Source organism: Myotis daubentonii, chromosome 3 (assembly GCF_963259705.1).
Source record: "Myotis daubentonii chromosome 3, mMyoDau2.1, whole genome shotgun sequence".
Classification (NCBI taxonomy): Eukaryota; Metazoa; Chordata; class Mammalia; order Chiroptera; family Vespertilionidae; genus Myotis; species Myotis daubentonii.
In genome coordinates this window covers 171,651,077-171,675,406 of record NC_081842.1, presented here as the reverse complement: position 1 = coordinate 171,675,406, position 24,330 = coordinate 171,651,077, and the positions used below count along the sequence as shown (strand labels likewise).

Sequence of the window (24,330 nt, the reverse complement as noted above, 5' to 3'; positions counted from 1 at the left end):
TCTCTTAAAAACTCCATTGAGGTTTTTTTGTTGTTTTTCCTACATTTGATTTTAAATTTAGTGCATAAATTTCTTTGAATGCAGAATAGACCAGAACATCAAATTGAGTGGGATTTCTGCACTTCAGTCGTGATTGATTATTTATTTAGTTAATACTTTTGAGCTTTCCCTATGTTTTTGTGGGTTTTTGTTTTTGTTTGTTTTTTAGTTTAAAGTTGTCTGGTCTGGGATGCCTGGGGGAAATTTAAAAATGAGCTGACCCCCTTGCTGATTAAAAATAAGGAAACATATTTAGAGTTTCTATTAGGAAGAATTAAGTATTTAAATGAACTTGAACTGGGCTACCCAGGATTTGGGGCTTCAGCCAAAATTGATCTGTTACTGGTTTCCAAAAAGATGTTTAGAAGGGAGAGACATCTGTTTGGAATAGAGAAGGTTAGCCCAGTACAGTATGTGTTAGTTAATTTCAGTGAATGATGAATGACTGATGGGTCTGAAGACATAACAAGGTTCACAGAAGTTACTATTTGTGTGTCCTATTTGGGGAAATGGTTTTTAATCCAGTTTTTTCTGATTTTTAATACCATGTAAAAATTAAAATGATAAACTGTAGAAATCTTGAGTCATCTTAAACTATCGTTTTTCACCACACATTCAAGTTTATATAAGTTTTCTCCAAAATAAATTAACTGTTTTTGTATCTGTGTTCAATATAGTATTTAATTGAATGTTGTTATTATAACATCCAATGAAAAGTGAACTCTTCTTTGCTGGAGGGTACTAGTCACTTCCTCAGGAATAATGTGTAATAATCAGGCCGCGGTAAATCCAGACTGTTTTTAGTATGATTTTGTTGGGAAAAAAAATGTCTAGATTGAGGATCTTCTCAGGCTTGTCAGATAAAAGGGAGTTTTTATAGAAATGGGTAGAGGAAACAGCTTTGAAATCAAATCTCTTCAAGTTACAGCCCCAGAACTTAATAATAGTGTGTACTTGAGGAAATAAAATTTTTTAGTTTCATCTCTTCCCATAAAATATGGAAATAACAATTTCTAACATCAGTGGGGTGACAGTAACTGGAGAGCAGAAGTTTTCAAATTCTAGGAGTTCTTTAAACTTGCTAGACCAAGATTTTGTACTTCTCCTCCCTAAGTCTTCATTTTAAAAATGCAGTAAATTTATTCTTAACATTTAGCCACCAGACAAAAGAGAGTGTGTAATTTTGGACCCTGTGTGTAGTAAAATCTTGTCTGTGATGACCTCCAATGTCTTTCTGAACAGTTTCCCCTAATTTGTGATTTGATGCTATAAAGTCGATTACCAGATTTCCTAAAATAAGTTTTAATTGTGTTTGGGAGGTTACTTTTTCATTTTGTATTGTTTTAATGAAAGTCAGGCACTAACCTCCTTATCCATTTGGTTTGGAGTTTCATCCTTTTGGCCTTTACTGAGCTTTATACAAACCCTTTTTGTTACTTTATCTTAAAGCTCTGGTTCTCAGACTTAAGGTGTGTCAGAATCACCTGGATACCTTGTTAAAACACTAATTGCTGAGTCTCATTTTCAGAGTTTCTGGTTCAGTAAGTAGGTCTGGAATAGGACCTGAGCATTTGTGTATCAGTTTCCCAGGGACCATAGTTTACAGTGTAGATACTCTGAAAATATCTGAATTTGACTTCCAGTTTTTTAGTGTTTGCAATTATCTTACTAATTGAATAGTAAGAATTTTTTTCTCCATATTTTGAAGTAGTTTGTGTACATTGTCTGTATTGCATTTCACCCCATTATTATTACTAATATTTTCATCCAATCATATCCAAGCTCCTATCTATTATTAACTCATTCATCCTCACAATACTTCTCTGAGGTAGTTAATTGTTGCATCTGTATTATATGACACAGAAACCAGGAACAGTTTGTCCAAGAAGATGGTAATGCTAGAAAATGGATATAAAGTCTGTTACTAAGATCTTATTAATGTACTTTTTAAACACTTTTTATTGATTGATTTGAGAGAGAGAGATCGATTTGTTATTCCACTTAATGGTGCATTCATTGGTTGACTCCTGTATGTGCCCTGACCAGGATCGCACCCACAACCCTGGCGCATTGGGACGATGCTCCCACCAACTGACGTACCCAGCCAGGGCCCTTACTAATGTTTTATGTTATTTTTAAAATAGGAGATTATGGTGGGCTCCATGTTTCAAGCAGAGATTCCAGTTGGCGTTTGTAGATACAAAGAAAATGAAAAAGGTGGGTTATTAGTAAAGTTAATAGCTGGATTCATGCTTTTGAAGTGATGAACTGTTGTTTTATAATGGGATAAGAACATGACAGTTTATGTTACCCCATTTAAATATGAAAGAGGTCCTGCATTATTTCTATAAGAAGAAATACATTTTTTGTTTTTCTAGTTTTGTTCACACAAATCTAGTGGAAAAGGTGAGTTCTTATTTTGTTGTTAAGTGACTTAAAACATCCCAACTTTTATTTCTTTTTTTCTTGTTCTTACATTAAATACTCTGAATATACCCTTTCATAGCCTTTATAATTTAGATTTTAAAAGTTATGTCAGTGGAAGCTGTTGAACAGGTCTAAATAAAACTTTGAATAAATAACTATAAAAAGTTTACTTGCTTCTGAAACTTTTAATGATTATTAAAATTTATTACTTTGATATTTGTGTACTTAAAATAATTTGGGAAAACAACTTGTACATTTAAATTTTACATGATTTTTTTCATCATTTTATCTTAAAGTCCTAAGGTAAGTCATAAATACTTAAGTTTTTAATAACATAAAATACTTGAGGATTTTTTTTTAAGTCTGCTTTAAATTACTCACTTTAGGTGAGTTCTATAAAGAATGTTGTGGGTGTATGTGTGTTTTCAATGAGTTCATGTGTAGTGTGACATCACTTGATGCTAGAAATCTTTCTTCATTTCTTTTATTTCAGTTTTCTCCACATTTCAGCTTACATATGCAGATCATTTTGGAGTTGTAGAAGTCTTTTGTTGTTTATTTTCTTTTTAGCATCCCTTCCAGAAATATACTTTATATTCTGAGGGTGCACGGGCTTTCAGGACAAACAGCAGATCAGAGGTAATTAAGGGGACACCATAGGCTGGTAAATCCTAGTGACCGTAAAAATGTTCTAGCACACCAGTAACTGCTTTCACTCACTTTCAGTTAATTCCTGTATCATAAAGGAACTTTAGAAGTTTCAGTATGGAGTGACTTAGTTATATGTTGAAGTTCTGTGCATATGTTTTGTGAATACCTTGTAATTGTATGCAAAAATAAATGATCCATTAGCTTTTGTATTGAACTTTTGTAATTGAATTTGTAGTGCTATGCTTTACCTATCCTATCCTATCCTATATAATAAAAGGCTAATATGCTAAGCGTCCAACCATTCGTTCAACTGTTCGACTGGTTACTATGACGCACACTGACCATCAGAGGGCAGATGCTCTGACTGGTAGTTTAGCTTGCTGCTGGGGCCTGGCCGATGAGGACTGGGCTAGATGGGCCGGACATGCCCTGGAGCCCTCACATGGTTTCTCCCCACCCCCAATCGTGCACTGGTGGGGTCCCTCGGCCTGGTCTGCACCCTCTCACAAGCTGGGACCCCTCAGGGGATGTCGGAGAGCCGGTTTCAGCCCAGTCTCCGCAGACAAGGTCGAGGGACCCCACCAGTGCACAAATCTGTGCACCAGGCCTCTAGTGTTATATAATGTTTAGTACGTGTTCACCATTGAGTTCTTTCTCTCCAAATAAAGAATTGAAAGAGACATTTGTTTCATTTTATTAAATTCCTTTATTAAAGAAATTATTAAAAATTAAATTTGACTATGAAAGATAGCAGTGCTTAGCTTGGAAAATTTCGTATTTTCTCAGTGGGAAGGAAAACCATCTCAGTTTTATATCTGGCAAGTTAATACTATGGCTGAAGGTAGTTTAATTATCTTTTAATATGTTCTTTTTAATTATAACATGTTTTATTGTCATAGATCACAGTGAATAAATGATCATAATCTCTAATTTTCAGTGTTTAAATTTTGGTTTAATAATTTTAGAAAGCAATTATACTTTTTTCCCCCAGACAAAGCAATGATTTCTGAAGCTTTCATACTTTCAGAAAGCCTATTAGATTGTGTAAGGATCAGACTAGATTTAGCAAGGTGATACTGCCTTGGAGAGGGTCACTGTGGTACAAGGCCTTTCCTCAAATTTGTCATTACAGGAATTCAAACTTTTGTTGTGATATCCAGAATTTGTTTCCATTTACACGGTACCTTATGCATACAAACCAAACAGATGCAAAACTTATGAAAAACACAAATAAAGCTGTCAAGGGGATTGTGCTGGTTAATGCAGTCTTTTCTTACAGATAAAAAGTATAAGGTATATTTAATGGTTTGGTGAGCACACATTCAAAAGGGAAAGCATTTGGTTTAAGTGATTTTGATAAAAGTTCCATAAAACTAAGATAACCTGATCTCTTTACTATGGGAATAATTTGACAGATGGATTAGAATTTTTTATTGACATAAACCCTAATTTGAGTGTTTGGAGAGATATTGATGACACTTTTCTATGACATCTGATCTCTTTTTACTAGGCTCTCTGCACATTATATAGTCCTCATCAGTTATCACTCCTAATTCAAATAATTATGTAAATACTAGAGGCCCCGGTGCACGAATTCATGCACCAGTGGGGATCCCTCGGCCTGGCCTGCGAGATCGGGCTGAAAGTGGCTCTCCAGCATCCCTTGAGGGGTCCCGGATTGTGAGAGGGTGCAGGCCAGGCTGACGGACCCCACCAGTGCACAATTGGGGCCGGGGAGGGACACGGGAGGTTGGCCAGCAGGGAGGGACCGCGGGAGAGCTCCAGGGCGTGTCGGGCCCATCTCGCTCAGTCCTGATTGGCTGGACCCCAGCAGCAAGCTAGCCTACCGGTCAGAGCGTTTGCCCCCTGATGGTCAGTGCATGTCATAGCGAGCAGTTGAGTGGCCTTAGCATATCATTAGCTTATTACGCTTTGATTGGTTGAACAGGCGACCGGACATTTAGCATATTAGGCTTTTATTACATAGGAAGATTAGTAGTTACAGTCACATTCAAAGACATTCCTTTGAACCAGTATCTATTTTGGCTATAAAATTTCAACTCCACATTAACATTTTCTTAAATTCATGTAAATTACCATTCTCACCACAAAAACCCTAATATGCAAATCAACCACTGTCCTTATAGCTAGAAGACCAGCAAAAATGAGAATTTCCCCATACCCCTTTGCTCCAGCAAAAAGTCTAAAGAGAGCCTCTGTTGACTCAGCTTTAGTCATATACCCAGCCAGAAGTAATGACTGTGGCCAGAGAGATGAGTGAGTTATTTAGCTTCCACTGACTCCTTTATCTGTTCTTGTAGCTCCCAGGGGTGGTATCAGCCCCTCTCAGAGCATATCTAAAGAAGACGAAAGACATGCTTTTCAGAGTTACGTGTTTTATTGTCACTCTCACTGCAACTTTGTGATAAGACTAGGTCATTTGAATGCTGGTACTGGTAAACATCCTACATTGCACAGGATCGAACCTCCCCTTACCCCACCACTAAGCATTGTCAGGCCAGTGTCAGTAGTGCCAAGGTTTAGAACCCTGGACTAATTTAATTGGGAATTTAGATGGGCTACTTAGGAAAAAGGAAGGTCATGGTTCAGACTATTCCCAGTCAAATTTTCATGTTTGCATGACATAAGTTTTAGAGTAAGTAAATGATTGTTAGGAATTATGAAGCAGTGAATAGCAAAGGACCAGGCAAATTGTTTCTAATGAGCATTTGACAAATTGATTCGTAAGTTACTGAAAACTGAACACATGCACTACTCTTAGTTGATAACAATACTATTGAAACAGGCATTTTATTGAAGAAACCTATCCAAAAGTAGAGAGTTCCTATGAAACCTTTTGTATACCAAAATGGAAAGCCAAGAAGCAATCACAGTAGTGTGCTCCCCTCATTTGAAGGCAATGCATTCCTAGACTACCCAACAGAAAGACCAGTGTTACCAAACTCTGTATATACTTTGTTTTTCCTTATACGTGTATATACCTCTGATAAAGTTTAATGTATAAATTAGGTACATTAGGAGATTAACAGCAATAATAATAAAACAGGACAATAACTACTGTAATAAAAATTATGAATATGGTCTCAAAATATTTTACTGTTCTGTACTTCTTGTGATGATGTGAGAGGATACAGTGCCTATGTGATGAAATGAAGTAGGTAAATTACACAGAGCTTTTCAAACCATGGTTGATAGTGGATAACTTGAAACCGCGGGAGCAAAAATGCTTATAAGGGGCAACTACTGGTACCATTTATTTATATGGAAAAATTTTTGAGCGTTTCCATACCCCAAAAATAACCTACCAAATAACACATAAAACCTAAGATAATATTAACATATAGTAAAAGCAGGAATGATATAGGCTCTCTTTTACCTTAGGGTACATCTTGCCAAATGGATGCACAAAATCGAGGTAAATCACAGATAATAGACAGTAAGAAACCATGGCGGCTTGATGCTTAAATGGTGGGTGTAGTATCCAAGGCAGAAGTTTGGTGGCGCCACTCAGGCACACTGGCTCTATAAAGGCTCACTACGGAACAAAGCTGAATGCCGTTTCCACTTTTTTTGCCTTTTTTCATAGAAGTGAAAATTGTCTCCAGATACCTTTTGATTAGCAAAAAGTTACTAATGTAGATCTTTCATAAAAGTGAAGTTATGTAACTGGAAAAGCTCAGCTAGATGACTTAAAATTCATGTCATTGATCTTAGTATGACCTTTTCAAGATTGTATCCTTGGCTTCCTAGGACTTCCAGAATGATTCCAGACGTATCTCCCAGTTTGTGCTGGTTTCATAGGCTTTATGTGGGGGTATCTAACTGGAGAACACTGGGACTCAGAGACCCCCTTCCTCTTCCTGAGTCAGGTTTCCTTGTAAGGCCTTGTCTACCTCATACCCATCACTCCAAAAATATAACTATTCTATAACCTTCAGCGAACATGGACTGAGCAGGGAATAGAAATCAATAGCAGTATATTCAAATTCACATTGTCATGGGAGTTTTATTGTGTTTACAACTTAAGAGTTTCACTAGGATTCTACAGCAGATTTAAAAAGGCATGAGGTTTACAAAGGAAATTTTCTAAAGACTGTCCTTTGCGCTGTATTTTAAATAATATAAACTTTGGGGAAAAGAAAGATAGGATATTTAAACTGTATGGTGGGTGGAGCAGGTAATGTTCATGAAAACAATTGGCATATTGCCTGGTACATGGGAGACGTTTAGCTTTTAATTTCTTTTTCATAGCGAAAGGAACTTTGACACTGTCAGTTATCCTTTATCTCTTAGAGTAAACATTTTTCTCCAGCTGGCATTTTTATTGGCATTTAAATGATAATGTCTCATCTCTCTCTAAAAAACAAACAAAACCAGACTTTCTTCCACTATACCTCCTCTTTAGCTACTGCCCTATGATTCCTCACAACCAAACTTTCCAAGAGTTTTCCACTTTATTTCTTCACCATTCATTTACTCCTTAGTTCTCTCCAGTATGACTTCAGCTTCTATCTCTGCACAGAATGTTCTTGAAACATCTCCCTCTCTCCTTGTTAATAAATCCAGCATACCTTTTTTCAGTGTTCAGTCTGGTCTCGGCATTTAACCAGTTTATCACTCCTTGAAACATTTTCTTCACCTAGCAGCTGTGCTACCATGGTTTTGATATTTTATCTTGTGACTGTTCCTTCTTAATTTTGTCTGTGTTTCCATCTTCCTGTGTTTTAGAATTCCACAAGGTTCTCTTAGGTTCTCCTCCATTCCTTTCACTTTTAATATTTTTATGAGATTCAGGCTTTATTCTTACTATAATGGAAATTTTAATGATGGAACCTAAGTGCTTTTTAAAAAATGACTCATTTTTATGAAAGTTATTTATATTCATTATATTTTCAAGCATCATAGGAAAATAATTGCCCCAAATCCTACCACCAAGAAATAAGCAGCATTAGCATTTGGGTGAGCAATTTTTAGATATTCTTTTTCAAAAATATTGAACATCCATTAAATCTTGAAATGTGCCAGAATTGTTTTAAATTATTTTAAATCCTCATAACCCTATGTGGTAGGGTTGCGAAGCCCATTTCACAGGTGAGGCAGAGAGAAGGGAAATAATTTGCCTACGGTCATAATAGGTAGTAAGTGTTGGTGTTGCTATCCAATCCAAGAGAGCTTGGAATTTGATAAATAAACTTAAGTAAGACAGAATTTGAAAGAGGATAAAGTGGTACTTCTCTGGTTAGATTGCTTACTCGCCTAGGCTATGAATATTGTCCAAGATTGAAGTTAGGCAAGTAGTAGGACCACAATTTACCTTTCAGTGTTTATCATTTTGGCTCTAAGTATGAGTTATTTGTTTAATGATATGTTTAACAAACTACCTCAAATTTTGACAATTAAAAAATATTATGTTTTATTAATTTAGTATATGAAAATGATGATCAACTCCTGTGGGATCCTGAGTACTTACCAGAAGATAGAGTGATTATATTTCTTAAGGATGCATCTAGAAGAACAGGTGATGAGAAAGGTGTAGAAGCAATTCCTGAAGGATCTCACATAAAAGACAATGAACAGGTACATGAATAAGAAATGTTACAATTTCCCCCAAATAAATTAATCATACACATATTTTAACTGTAGATGCTGTCACATTTAGTTATTCTATCCACCAAAATTCCTGTAATGTTATGAATAGAATCTGAGGTTATGATCAACATAAGATACCTAGTGTTAACACATACCATGGGTATGATTTCAGCTCAACAAACAAAAATCTTGATATTTCAGTTTGCCTGTACATATTTTTTATTAGGCTTTATAAAACATTTTTAATTGATTTCAAAGAGAGCAGAGGAGAGGAGGTAGAAATATCAATGAGAGAGAAAAATTTCTTTGGATCTCATCAAGTTGGGAATACTGTGCACATTTAGTATAATGTTATTACATACCAGTGGCTACTGCAAACCTAATGACAGCATTATTTATATTTACCTTTTCTTAAAAATATATTTTTATTAACTTTAGAGAGGGAGGGCGAGGGAGAGAGAGACAGAAATATCGTCAATCATTGATCAGTTGCCTCCTGCATGCCCCTCTTCGGGGATTGAGCCCCAACCCAGGCATGCGCCCTGACCAGGAATTGAACCATGACCTCCTGGTTAATAGGTCGACCCTCAACCACTAAACCACACCCAGCCAGGCTTTTTTTTTTTTTTTACCTTTTTTAATTAGTGTTTTTCTTTTCTGATGTGTTCAAAATTAGAATAGGAACCCTAAAGGGCCAAAAAAGAAAGAATTTGTTATCTTTATACAACTTTTTTGTTTCTAAATTCCTGTGATACTGTGGAAGCCAACTTAAGTTATTTGTTTATCCTATTTTCTAAATATTTAGAGCAGTGGTTCTCAACCTGTGGGTTGCAACCTCTTTGGGGGGTTGAACTACCCTTTCACAGGGGTCGCCTAAGACCATCAGAAAACACATATATAATTACATATTGTTTTTGTGATTAATGACTATGCTTAATTATGTTCAATTTGTAACAATGAAAATACATCTTGCATATCAGATATTTACATTACGATTCATAACAGCAGCAAAATTACAGTTCTGAAGTAGCAACGAAAATAATTTTATTGTTGGGTGTCACCACAACATGAGGAACTGTATTAAAGGGTCGAGGCATTAGGAAAGTTGAGAACCACTGCTTTAGAGGTAGCTAATTATCAGGATTGGGGTTAAGTTTGTTTCTCTGTAGTGTTCCATTCATTGGAATTATTTGTCCTCCAGAAAGGATGAAAACACTGGATTTTGGAAAGGCCTTTACTCTCAAGAAATTGTAGCTTATATTGAAACCCTTTATTTTTCTAGGCATTATATGAATTGGTTAAATGCAATTTTGACACAGAAGAAGCATTGAGAAGATTAAGATTTAATGTAAAAGCAGCTAGAGGTAAGCATAAATAAATACTGAATTTGTTTTCATGATGTAGCAGAAATTTAAAACTTAAGCTCTTAGGTCTACCTAGTTATATTCTTCTTTTAATAATACTGATCTTTCTGAATTTAGTAAATATTTGTTAAATAACAAATAACTTGTTAAATAACTTGTGTGTAGCAGCAAGAGTTTTACAGGGGTGGGCAAAGTAGATTTACAGTTCCTATAGAAAAAGACATGCCGGTTATGATTATATTATAACAATACAGGAATAAGCTTTCTCGTACTCACAACCATAAGCCTACTTTCTTTTTTCTTTAATCTTTATTGTTGAAAGTATTACATAGGTCCTCCTTTTCCCCCCATTAACCTCTTCCACCCTGTTTCCGTGCTCCCCCCGTCCCCCTGTAAGCCTACTTTTGCCACCCTTGTACAAGGTATTATGGGAAATGGGATTAAGGTTGTCCCTTCTTTAGAGAAAATAAAGCCATTTAAATAAAACTACTTATTGCTTTAGAATTTCAACACATTTATATAAACATCTTATTCGATCTTGGTTCTAAATTACGTGACAAATGTTACCTTCACTTCAAAATTGATAAGACTGAGGTCTCTGAACGGAAGTAATTTAACTGAGGCAATCATTATTCATAAATGGTCATAAGTAAAGTCTGGGTTTGGGTTTTTTTGTGTGTGTTTTTTTCTCTCAACTCTTTATATATTATTATATAACAAATGAAAGATTCGTTCAACAAAAATTGGAAGGTCTAAATACTAAGGACATAACTATAAACAAAGTCCTTGCCCTCATGGTGCTTAGAGATGGTAGGGAAACTGGAAAATAGTTATACATTCTTAAAGGAGAACTAAAGGGTGCATTTCAAACTTATTGCAGTGGAACTTAATGTAGTTGAGGGAAAGGGTGAGGCTGTTAGGGAAAGCTTCTAGAACAAAGTGATATTTTTGTTGGGATGTAGGAGTCAGGAAATAATTCCAGGCAAAAGGAACAGTGTGCACAGATTCTAAAGAAAAAACATAAATTTAAAGAATTGACAGGTGGCTCATATAGTTGGGTCATAAAGAATAAAGGAGAAAGTGGCTCAAGTTGAGATTGGAGACATAGGGTATCATGCGAAATTTTATTAATAAGGAGTTTTTGTCACTGTCATTTGCAGCCATAAATAATAGAGCTTAGGGGTAAAGTACTTCCTTTATTGTGACCAGAAAGTTAAATTTTTATTTGCAGTTTTGTTATATACAACATTTGGAGAACATTTCTTAACAGTTGTTTTCCTCCCATTTTGTCAGAGGAATTGTCTGTTTGGACAGAAGAAGAGTGTAGAAATTTTGAACAAGGGCTGAAGGCCTATGGAAAGGATTTTCATTTGATTCAGGCTAATAAAGTAAGTGACATATGTTCTCTAGTTTACAAAAAGAAATTAGTTAATAACCTAATTTATCTTATGTCTTTATTATTTTATAATGTTAAAAGTTGTACCATAAAATTTTAATATATGGTATTTAGGGAATTATTATAATAAACATGCCTGGACTTCCAGGCAGATATTTGCCAAGTGACTTTTCAGTGCATGATGTTAGAAGCCTTTATATTGCACTCATTTGCAAATACGTTCAACAACTTCTGGGTGGGATGTGTGTGTACTATGTAATTATTTAAAGCTATTTTCCACAACCTGTGACAAATTTCTTTTAGGAGGGTCTTCAAAATAATTTTGAAACTTTAAAGCATTTTTAACATGACATTTACACTTTAAATATTTACATTTGCTTAAGTCCTGAGTGGTCAAAAATCAGATACTCTATTTAATATGGTTTTAATTAGGATAAATATATTTTTATTGATTTCAGAAAGGAAGGGGGGGGAGAGAGAAAAAAAAATCAACAATGAGAGAGAATCATGCCTCCTGTATGCCCCCCGCCCCCCCCCCCCTCCCCACACACACACACACAGGATTGAGCCTGCAACCCAAGCATGTGCCCTGACCAGGAATTAAACCGTAACCTACTGATTCATAGGTCAACAATTTTATTTAACACTAGCGGCCCGGTGCACAAAAATTTGTGCACTCGGCGGGGAGGAGGGTCCCTCAGCCCGGCCTGTGCCCTCTTGCAGTCTGGGACCCCTCGGGAGATAACGACCTGCTGGCTTAGGCCTGCTCCCGGGTGCAGAGGGCAGGCCCAATCCCTAGGTGCAGCCCCTGGTCGGGCTCAGAGCAGGGCCGATTGGGGAGTTGGGGCGCCGCCCCCTGTCATGCACAGAGCAGGGCGGATTGGGAGGTTGTGATGCCACCCTCAGTCATGCTCAGGGTAGGGCCGATTGAGGGGTTGGGGCACCGTCCCCTGTCACACTCAAGGCAGGGTCAATGGGGAGGTTGCGGCGCCACCCCCTGTCACGCACAGAGCAGGGCCAATCAGGGGGTTGGTGCACTGCCCCGTCACCCACAGAGCAGGGCCGATCAGGGGGTTGGGGCTCCGCCACTCTCACACTCAGGGCAGGGCCGATGGCGAGGTTATGGCTCTACCCCGTCACACACAGAGCAGGGCCTGTGGGGGGGGGGGGGGCGGCGGTTGGGGCGCTGCACCCTGTCACACACAGAGCAGGGCCGATCAGGGGGTTGGGGCGCCCCACCCTGTCACACACAGAGCCGCAGGGCGATCAGGGGGTTTGGGAGCTCCCCCCTATCAGGCACAGAGCAGGGCTGATCAGGGGGTTGGGGTGCCTTCCCCTGTCATGAACAGAGCAGGGTGGATAGGGAGGTTGTGGCCCCACCCCCTGTCACACACAGAGCTGCAGGGCGATCAGGGGGTTTGGGCGCTGCCCCCTGTCACGCTGATCCTGGTGCTGGGAAGCCTCGCGGCTCCGCTGATCCCGGTGCTGGGAGGCATATTACCCTTTTACTATATAGGGTAGAGGCCTGGTGCACGGGTGGGTGCCGGCTGGTTTGCCCTGAAGGGTGTCCTGGATCAGAGTGGGGGTCCCCACTGGGGTGCCTGGCCAGCCTGGGTGAGGGGATGATGGCTGTTTGCAGCTGGTCACACACCCTTCAGGGTAGGGATCCCCACTGGGGTGCCTGGCAAGTCTGGGTGAGGGGCTGAGGGCTGTTTTCAGGCTGGGGGTGACTGAAGCTCCCAACCGCTCCTTTTTTTCTTTTTTTTTCTTTTTTTTTCTGGGCCAGCTTTAGCTTTGAGGCTTGGCTCCAGCTCTTAGGCCTCCGCTGCTGAAAGTAGGTTTCTGGCCTTTGCTTACAATGTTGCGATCCTGCTGGCTGAAGCCCGGCGGACTAAAGCTGGTTTCTGGGGTTTTGTTTAGCTTCTATATTTGTTACAATGTTTTTTAAACTGCAGCTCAGAGGCCTGCAGCGGCAGGCAGGGACCGTTGGAGTCCACCGTCATTGAAGCAAGCAAGCCTCATGTTAGTTTCAAGCTGCCTGGCTGCCGGCCGCCATCTTGGCTGGCAGTTAATTTGCATATCTCGCTGATTAGCCAATGGGAAGGATAGCGGTCGTACGCCAATTACCATGTTTCTCTTTTATTAGATAGGATGATCATCATTCCATATTGGTAATATCAATCATACAGTGTCAGTGTATACCCAAAAGAACTTCACTATTACTTGCAGATTTATTTTTAGGTTTAATTCTCTTGCAGCTGAAATCGGGTAAGATTTTTAATAGTAATTACATAATTATATAGACGGGAAATGTGCTGTTCCTGTTAGGAATTGGGACAGGCAAAAATTAAACTCTGAGAGTTTAAATGTAGGAAATTACGTAATTTACAGGCTTAAAAATATTACACTTTTAGCAAATATAAGTGACAAAAGAACTTGGCTTTACATGTTTCCTTGAAGATAGTAGCTAAGTTTTGTGTGGTAGCTTACTAGGATGAAGTTAAAAGTATCTGGGCTTAAGTCTTGGGCTCTAAATAGTCTGTGACCACGTTCTCCTTATATTCCTCTGGATGTGATTGGATGGTGTCCGCTTGATTTGTTTTAACACATATTTAACAGTATTTTATGTTTCATAAATAAAATATTGCTTACAAATCCTATTGGTTCCTTTTTCTTAATTTTGCTCTTGATTATCTTGCATCTTGGTATACAACATCAGACATAACTAATAGAAAAATTTTGAGTCTTAGCATTGTTTTAGAAAATGTATCTAGACTCCTTAATTTTGTATCCTAATCTATGACCTCCAATATAGTGAATAACACTATGAAAGGAATGCATTATGCTAATGACGGGTCATATATGGTTCTGAATGTAAAAAAAATGCAGGGACATTTTGGATAACAGTTTTCTAGCATTCCTGCTTGAATTTAAACACTTTTGATCAAACCATGTTGGATTACCTATAGAAGAGACCCCTGGAATGATAGGCTGGTATAACTAGAAGCAACAACATACCCCTAGGAGTCCCCTTTTTTTTTTCTTTTTTTTTTTAAGGATTAAAAAATTATTAGGTGATTTGAAACCACTATCCAAAAATGCCTTAACGTAATCTACACTAATAAAAGAGAAACATGGTAATTGGCATACGACCGCTACCCTTCCCATTGGCTAATCAGCGAGATATGCAAATTAACTGCCAGCCAAGATGGCGGCCGGCAGCCAGGCAGCTTAAACTGAACATGAGGCTTGCTTGCTTCAGTGACGGAGGAAACCAACGTTCCCCGCCTGCCGCTGCAGGCCTCTGATCGGGCAGTTTGAAACATAGTAACATATAGAAGCTAAAAAAAACTCCAGAAACCTGCTTTCAGCGAGCCAGGATCTCAGACCTGGAGTTGATACAGAGTTTCGATTGTAGAACACAAACAAGTCTGGGCCCAAGGATTTCCGCTTTCCCAGCAGCAGAGGCCGCAGAGCTGGAGCCAGAGCTAAAGCTGGCCCAGAATAAAAAAGAAAAAAAGGAGCGGTTGGGAGCTTCAGTCACCCAACAGCCTGAAAACAGCCCTCAGCCCCTCACCCAGACTGGCCAGGCACCCCAGTGGGGACCCCACCCTGAAGGGTGTGTGACCAGCTGCAAACAGCCATCATCCCCTCATCCAGGCAGGCCAGGCACCCCAGTGGGGACACCCACCCTGATCCAGGATACCCTTCAGGGCAAACCAGCCGTCCCCCACCCGTGCACCAGGCCTCTACCCTATATAGTAAAAGGGTAATATGCCTCCCAGCACCGGGATCAGCGGAGCCGCGAGGCCTCCCGGCACTGGGATCAGCGTGACAGGGGCCAGCGCCCAACCCCCCTGATGGGCCCTGCTCTGTGCGTGACAGTGGCAGCGCCCCAACCCCCTGATTGGCCCTGTTCTGTGCGTGACGGGGGTGGCGCCGCAACCTCCCCATTGACCCTGCCTTGAGTGTGACAGGGGGTGGTGCCCCAACCCCCCAATCGGCCCTACCCTGAGCATGACTGAGGGTGGCATCGCAACCTCCCAATCCGCCCTGCTCTGTGCATGACAGGGGGCGGCGCCCCAACTCCCCAATCGGCCCTGCTCTGAGCCCGACCAGGGACTGCACCTAGGGATTGGGCCTGCCCTCTGCCACCCGGGAGCAGGCCTAAGCCAGCAGGTCGTTATCTCCCGAGGGGTCCCAGACTTCGAGAGGGCACAGGCTGGGCTGAGGGGACCCCCCCCCCGACTGCACAAATTTTTGTGCACCGGGCCTCTAGTATTGACTATAAACCTGGATTTGTTTATAAACATTTGGGATGGTGATATTTCACTGTTAACAGAAGTCAGCTGCTTTATACCTAATATACTAGTTGTTCGAGTCAACGGAGGGAAGACAGTATGCTTTAACACATTAAGCGCCCTGTCAGTCACTGGTGACTGACACTATTCTTTCTGTCTGGAAGACAAAACAGGCTGGGCTCTTAACGTGTTAAGAGGGAGAATTTTGGTCCAGTGAAAACATTAAGACTTTGTTTTTACACCTGGAATTGAAGTTTGATCTTAATCATAATTTCTATTATGCAGGTTTACTTTATTGAAGATTTTTCATAATGTTAAATTTACATGCCCTGAAGTATCTTCAATTTTTACTCTCAAAAGTACAATTGAGCCCTAACCGGTTTGGCTTAGTGGAAAGAGCATCGGCCTACGGACTGAAGGGTCCCAGGTTCAATTCCGGTCAAGGGCATGTACCTTGGTTGTGGGCACATCCCCAGTAGAGGGTGTGCAGGAGGCAGCTGATTGATGTTTCTCTCTCATTGATGTTTCTAACTCTCCATTCCTCTCCCTTGCTCTCTGTAAAAAAATCAATAAAACATTTTTTTTTTTTTAAAGTGCAATTGACTTGGCTTGTATCTATTGAGAAATAAGATTCTAAAGGAGGCAAAAAGAACTTGAAAGATTTTTTTTTTTTGAGCCCTAATAGCTTTCAGCCTTCAAGCAACATAGGCCAAAGTTGTAAAATGCAAGCAGAGGGGAAGAAAGAAAAATGTATGTCAGGTAATGAAATAAGTAAATAATCAAATTGACCTTAGGGTGCAATCAATCCGATAAGATACCTCCTTCAAGATAGAAATGTGTGGGTTAAAGTACTATCTTGTATTCCAAGTACTCATGCAGGTACCTTTTTTTCATTTTCAACCCTTCCAGCTCTCCAAGCCAAGTAGCAAAACATAATTTTGTCAACATCATTTGTCATCTCATAGGTGAACATTTGTGAAGGGAACCCATTCAATTACACAAATAGGTACAGCACAGTAATCACAGGAGTAACTTAGTAAACAAAGCATTAGCATTATAATAGCTTTTAACTCACTGCGGACTATTCTCAGCCTTTTTGTAAAATAATTGACTCTGGATCACTGTAAAACATATATTTGTTTCTTACAGGTTCGAACAAGATCAGTTGGTGAATGTGTAGCATTCTATTATATGTGGAAAAAATCTGAACGTTATGATTTCTTTGCTCAGCAAACACGATTTGGAAAAAAGAAATACAATCTTCATCCTGGTGTAACGTGAGTGTCTTTTCTTTCGTGTCATGTGTTTTTACTAAGCTTTTCTATTTGCTTTGTTGGGGTGGGACTTGTGTGTTTCTTTTTAATTTATTAACTTGAGAGAGAGAGAAACATCAATTTGTTGTTTATTTTTGCATTCATTGGTTGATTCTTGTATATGCCCCTGCCTGGTAATTGAACCCGAAACCTTGGCATATCAGGACGATGCTCTAACCAACTGAGCTACTTAGCCAGAGTTTTACTAAGCTTTTCTAAATTTTTCTTGAGGAAATTGTAATTGTTTAATAATACTTTAGTTACAATTTATCCATTATTGACATATCTATAGGACATTTGGACTTTTCAGTGTCTTAGAAAACATTGCAAACTACAGTTCATATTATTTGAGCTAACAAATATATCAAAGCAAATGTTAGAGTGTATGTTTCAGTAGGATTCCTTAAAGTAAGTGGATCAGAACAGCTGTGAAAGCATGTTTTTATTTAATTCTATTTCATTCAGTATAAGCATTTATAGTTTTAATGTAATAACTCTGTGAGAGCAGTAAGAATAGAAAAGACTTATCTTTTCTAAAAAACACAGGGTCATATGCCTAATAGAGGCACTTTAAAGAGGAAGGGAAATTAATATTTTTTCTGTCTAATCTATTTTTGATCCAGGTAACCAAAACTCTATGCAAAATGCCTTATATGTCTAGTCTAGTCCCCCGTGCACCAAATTCTCTTAGCCCTCAGTCAGTCTAGCTCTGGAATGAAGCACTGTCCCCATTGCCACTAGTAATTTGTTATTTAAGTGCATGGAGCAGCGACATTCAACCTTTTTCATCTGATGGCACATATCAACTAACTAGAGGCCTGGTGCACAAATTTGTGCACCGGTGGGGTCCGGCCAGCCAGCTCCGATGGGGGCCAATCGGGCAGTCAGGTGGGAGGGACCGTGGGCGGTTGGCTAGCCAGCCCTGCCCCCTATTGGGGGTGAAGGGGGCCGATTGGGGGTCGGGCTGGCCGGGGGGAGGGCGGCCACAGTGCATGTCATAGCGACCGGTCGTTCTGGTTGATTGGCTTTTATGTATATATAGATTACTGAAATTTTTGCTGATCTGACAAAATAATTAGGTATAATTTTGATTCATTTATACCAACGGCTATTGTTGTGTTGGCTGTTGTCATTTTTTAATTTGACAATCTAAGGGAAAAGAGGTCAATGCCCTGACTATCAATAGTTAGGTATTACATGTTTTAAAATTTTTGCGGCACACTAGTTGAAAATGGCTGACATAGAAAATAGAACCTATCCTCTCACATGAGTTGCTCTAAAATGTTAATGAATTGTTACAGTGGACTTAACTTGATCATACTATGCCTGATTATTCCCAAATGTGTATGGAATAAGAATAATGTAAAATGTAACTTCATTTGGTCAGTGTTCACTAGTAAAGTTCTTAAGCTGGCCAAATAACTGCCTTTGAAAGATGTGCTTGTATACATATTTGTGCTTTAGAAATTTGTTGTCTAGATTATTTCTGAGTGATGTTTATTTATAGGTCTCTCTGCTGGTCATTTTGCTGGAGGATCAAACACCCTAAAGTCAAAAGCAAAATCATCTAAAAGCGAATAAATGGTTATGATTGCCCTTGCAAAATCATGGGTACATTGGACTCTGCCTCATCCCTCATTACTTAAAGCTCATGATAGCTAGAGTGGAATTTCATAATAGTATTCCAGATTTTGTCTAATTGTCTAATGTTATACATTTATAAATTTTTTCTGGATTATATAATGAATTGGTATTGTTGAGGCATAATGATGTAGAGCTGTCTAATTTACAGAATGTACCATTTTAGTCACAATTTTCAAGCTATTCTATAGGTTTAAGCAGTAGTAACATTTCATTTTTGTTTATACCCATTTCAGAAATAATATTTACACATGAACTACAGGCAGTCTGTCATGATCAGCATAAGAACATAAGAATTGCCATGTTGGGTCAGACCCATGGTTCATCCAGTTTTCTTTTCCAGAGAGCATCACCAAGGGAGGTGCTGTGGGCTGGCTTTGTTGGTCCTCTTTGTTGTCAGGCTTCACAGGTTAGGTAGGGATGTGCTGCCAAACATTTTAGTTTCTCTAATTTCTTCGTAGCTTCTGTAAACATTTTGAAGATACCTATGTCTGTAACCTTGTTTCCTGTTAAGGTTAACTTATTCTGTAGGTGGAATAGCCACAGTTAAGGGTAATCCCACATTTTCTCTTTCTCAGGCTTCAAGAGTTAACAGTGGTCCCCTGGTGTAATGGTATGAAGTGAACAAATGTACTTGCCCCACTAGGCAAGATACTGTTTTATAGTCTTTGATTATGTTCCCTTTTGATCTTTCATAAAGTTTTATTTTTTTTTAGCTGAACTGTAATTTTAAACCAGACTGTGCATTATTTTCCAGATGGGGAGAAATTGTGGTTTTCTGTAAGCATGGAGATATTTTTCCAGTTTGCTTCCAAACTTATTTTTCCAGTTTGCTTTTTATTAGTAGTTGCACACAACATTAAGTTAATGCCTTTAGCCAAAATTGCATTTTTCATCTTTATTTTTAGTCAAAATCATAGAGTACATTTTCCTGAAAGTTATTTGTTCATTTTTCTGTTGCATTGTTATCTGGCATTTGTTCACCAGAACGAGCTACATTCTTTGCCTATAAATAGCCTTTGAAAAATTCTAATACAGATTCTTTCTTCACTACCTGCAAGAATTGGTAGCTATATGCAAATTGGAGATTTGGCTGTAACCACCTTGCATTTAATCTTTTTTTTTAAGTAAAAATTGCCCTGGCTGGTTTGGCTCAGTGGATAGAGCGTCGGCCTGTGGACTGAAGGGTCCCAAGTTCGATTCTGGTCAAGGGCACATGCCCAAGTTGTGGGCTCCATCCCCAGTAGAGGGCATGCAGGAGGCAGCCTATCAATGATTCTCTCTCTTCCTCTCCGAAACCAATCCTATATAATAAAAGCCTAATATGCTAAGTGTCCAGTCATCCGGTCGTTCGTTCAAACAATCAAAGAATAATATACTAATGATATGCTAAGGCCGCTCAACTGCTCACTATGACATGCACGGACCACCAGGGGGCAGACGGTCGACCAGTCACTATGATGTGCACTGACCACCAGGGAGCAGATGCTCTAACCGATAGGTTAGCTTGCTGTTAGAGTCTGGCCGATTGAGACTCAGTGAGACAGGCTGGACACGCCCTGGAGCCTTCCCATGGTCCCTCCTTGGTTGGCCAACCTCCCACATCCCTCCCCAGTACTGATCGTGCACCAGTGGGGTCCCTCAGCCTTGCCTGCGCCCTCTTGCAATCTGGGACCTCTTGGGGGATGTCGGAGAGCTGGTTTCAGCCCAATCCCGCAGGCCAGGCCAAGGGACCCCATTGGTGCACGAATTCATGCACTGGGCCTCTAATAAAAATATATTAAAAAGAAAAAAAGTAAAAATTAATTCAGCCAACTTTGGTTATCTGAATGCTGTTCCACTCTCCTGGGTGGTCTACCTGACTCCTCCTCTTCCTTAAGCATTCTGGATGCCATTAATCATTAAGAAATAATAATAATAGTTCTTTCACAATGTCATTGATGTATTCAGAAATTTAAAGTAACTTTGATATCTAGTCAATTCTAGTTTCCTTTGCTTGGCTTTTAGCATCCTCCATTATCCATTCCCACCATACCAAATTTATTTACAGCAATTCCTCATCATGCATCTTCTGTTCCTATTAGCCTTAGCTTCTGAATTCCCTGTAGCATTCATCATGCTCATTTCTGTTTCTCTGTGCTTCAGCTTTGTTACATAATTGTAACAAAGTTAAGATAAATGGCATGAAGCTGAAAGGTCATAAAGACCATTAAACTTAACTCCTTTCATTTATAGATGAGGTAAATAGGCCTAGAATGTTAAATTGATTAGCTTGTTATCTTGTATGTTTCTTTGATATGTGTTAATTTTGTACCTCAGATTGTTGGAAGCTTCTTGAGCTCAGGTACCACATCCTTATATTTATTATATCCCATAACCCAAGGGACAATGTGATCATGAAGTTTGAGATTATAGCTATAGTTGATTGTCTTTTTAGGGACTTTTAACATAGACTTTGAGCCTTCCCACTGTTTTCTTATCCACATTTTTATCCACATTCTTTGTCCTGCTCACAAAATTCTAAAACATTTGACTGAATATTTCCAGTATACTTATTCTGAGGGAATTTTAAAATACGTATTTTTGTTTTTATTAAGCTTCTGTCTGTGCCATGCACAACTTAGGCACCAAAAGTGCACTGGTAAAACAGAATAAAGTCCCTGCCTTCAGGGAATTTTTCCAGTGCTGGTGTTGGCAGACTTTTCCTATATGTGTCTTATACAATAACTCTATATGGTAGATAGGTCATTTATGATTATATGCCTTTGACAGATAAGAGCACTCTACCTCAGAGAGATAGTGAGCCCAGGTCTAACCCAAACCAATGTCATATACACAACTATCTTCCATGCCGTAACATTCAGGAATGACTTAGAGAAGAAGTGAACTCGCATTTAATGACATAGTGGCAGGTAAAGCCAGTAGATAAGCCCAGAAATTTAGTGAGCTTATAGCTCATATCTAGCAGAAAGGTAATATAGAAGGTATCCAGGAAGATTTAGGAAGGTGACTCATTGTTAGGACCTATTTTGTCTTTGAGACGTTTGCCATAGTCATCAAATAGACTTCAGGGGCTTTAAAATTCCAATGTTGCTCAGAAATTCTTCTGTTCTCCTTCTGGTTGACATTATCCCTATCTCTTCACTTTTAGATCCTCTGGTTTTAGTTGGACCACTCTGAGTACTTGCCTACAATTTTAAAAGTTTTAAAGCTGCCTATAGGTCTCTAAAATTAGCTAGTTTAAGGCTCTTACACATTTTTCCTACAAACATGTAACCAAAAGAAGCTTTCCATCTACATGTTCAGATCCTGGTGTGATAGATAAGGCACTAGAATGAATGTAGTAGTAAGTGAAAATTAGGATATATTTGTAAATAGAGCCTTCTCAATTTAACATCATTTAATTTTCAGCTTTTATAATATAAGAAAATAATTACTTTTTGATCTTATTTAATTTTAAGGGATTACATGGATCGTCTCCTGGATGAAAGTGAAAGTGCTGCCTCCAGTCGAGCACCATCCCCTCCCCCAACTGCCTCAAACAGTAGCAACAGCCAATCTGAGAAAGAAGATGGCACTATAAGCAATAGTAATCAAAATGGTAAGCAACCAAAGAAACACTTCTGTTTCTTTCTGTAGCCTGGAATGTTCAGTTTTGGTTTCTATTAAACTTCAGTGCAGAAGTTAAATTAATAATTGTAAATATCAGATGAAACATACATGATATCAGCATACATACGTACATACTAACAATACACAGAATACAAGTTAATTGGAAAGACCTCTCATTGATATCACTAAAAAGTAAGTTTAATAAACTATACTGTCAACAGTGACCATTTCTTTTAAGAAATTTATTCTTTTTGAGTAGCATCTCTTTTCTTATCCAGTTAGGTTGTCTGAATATAAATATTCTTGTTAAGTTTTAGACCAAAACCCAAGCCATTTCACATCAGAAATACACATATTTTTTAAATATTTTGAGAGTTTATAACATACTGATAAAAAGAGATAACAAAGACCCCATCTTGAATATTTTTCTCTTTGATAGCATAACAACTTTGACGGCTAGGAAAAGATCAAAGAGAAACATTTCTATTTCTATTTCCATGAAAAAAGGAAGCAGAAGGCATATCAGTATGATTGAGGTTCAGATAATGTTCCTGTTTAAAATATACAGTGGACCAAAGATCATTGTGTTGATCAGTAACACCTAGTCAGAGAACTATTTGACTTCTAATTTAATAAAAATGATCTTCCTGCCGAACCGGTTTGGCTCAGTGGATAGAGCATCGGCCTGCGGACTCAAGGGTCCCAGGTTCGATTCCGGTCGGGGGCATGTACCTTGGTTGCGGGCACATCCCTACTGGGAGGCGTGCAGGAGGCAGCTGATCGATCTCTTTCATTGATGTTTCTAACTCTCTACCCCTCTCCCTTCTTCTCTGTAAAAAATTCAATAAAACATATTCTTCCTAAGTAAGACAGTAGCCAGGCAGAAAGTAATAAGTCCCTCACTCCTCTTTAGAAAGAAACGGGTACATTATAATTTCTGCCCACTTACATTCTGATGTAGCAGCCTTAGGGAGGGCCAGTGCAGAGCTAGCTAAACCCATGACAGAAACTAGAAGAGAGACGCTGAGAAAAATTTGACCCTTGTTCTGACCTTTGGTCCGACCCTGGCACTGCTGTAGTGAATATACTGCACTTTGCTTATTTGATTATCCCTCTCTATTTCCTCACTACTTCCCTTCTAAGAGCAAGCCAAGCCAACAAAAAGTAGGGCCCAACAACCAATTTCCTGGCCCAAAAAGTTTCATTGACTTGACATCTAATGCTAGCACATCGACCTTGAAATACAATAAAAAGCTGAAATTCTGACCTTGGGACTAGAAGTAGAAACTCAGTTGGTACTACGATTGTCTTTTCCTACTTGCTCATAATACCAAATAAATAATTTCCTTTTCTTGTTCTTTTTTAAGCATTTGATGAGAACATGCAGGTCGAGTAGGAGAGTTTCATGATTTACCTGTAAATTACTCAGTAGCCCAGAAGCTATTCACGTTGAGTACCGAAAACTCAAGTTTCTCAGGTTTTTCAAAGAAAAGAAGGAACTTTCTAACCCAGTTTTATTTATTTGTAAGGGACTTTATCAGTCTCTTGAAACCTTACGGTTATTTTTGACCTAATCACAGTGTCACCAACTCTTTCAGCTTACTACAACAAAATCATGATACATAATCCTGTGATTCATGATTGGGTATACTTGTGAGTTGAGGAAAATAGGATATTTACTTTGACCAAAATGTAATATTTGAGTCTTATCCTTTATAGTGAATATTTTAATTAAATTTTAACTATCTTTAGTGACACATTTTATATTTTTACATTAAGTATTCCCACAATTTCTACTTCTTATTGCAGATAAATTGAACATGACCTTTACTATTACTTGCTTTCATTAGAATAATTGTGTTCTTTTCTCACCTATTATGGAGGAATTTATTTACTTTTAGCATTTTCAAGTGTATGCCTAGACAATGAAAGCATTAATTTTCAACATGATAGATTACTTAAATTAATTTAGATGA

At 38.7% G+C, this 24,330-nt stretch overlaps 1 protein-coding gene across 10 annotated transcripts in view; it reads left to right on the top strand.

Annotated features, from left to right (window-relative positions):
- Positions 1-24,330, top strand: part of MIER1 (MIER1 transcriptional regulator) — a 59,409-nt gene that overhangs the window by 31,680 nt on the left and 3,399 nt on the right. For all 10 annotated transcript variants that reach the window (XM_059689254.1, XM_059689253.1, XM_059689252.1 and 7 more), the window contains 6 exons: positions 2,184-2,256; positions 8,564-8,715; positions 10,010-10,091; positions 11,385-11,479; positions 16,938-17,065; positions 22,204-22,343. In XM_059689254.1, coding sequence (XP_059545237.1) covers positions 2,184-2,256; positions 8,564-8,715; positions 10,010-10,091; positions 11,385-11,479; positions 16,938-17,065; positions 22,204-22,343 — 670 coding nt within the window. The remainder of the gene's footprint in view (positions 1-2,183; positions 2,257-8,563; positions 8,716-10,009; positions 10,092-11,384; positions 11,480-16,937; positions 17,066-22,203; positions 22,344-24,330) is intronic.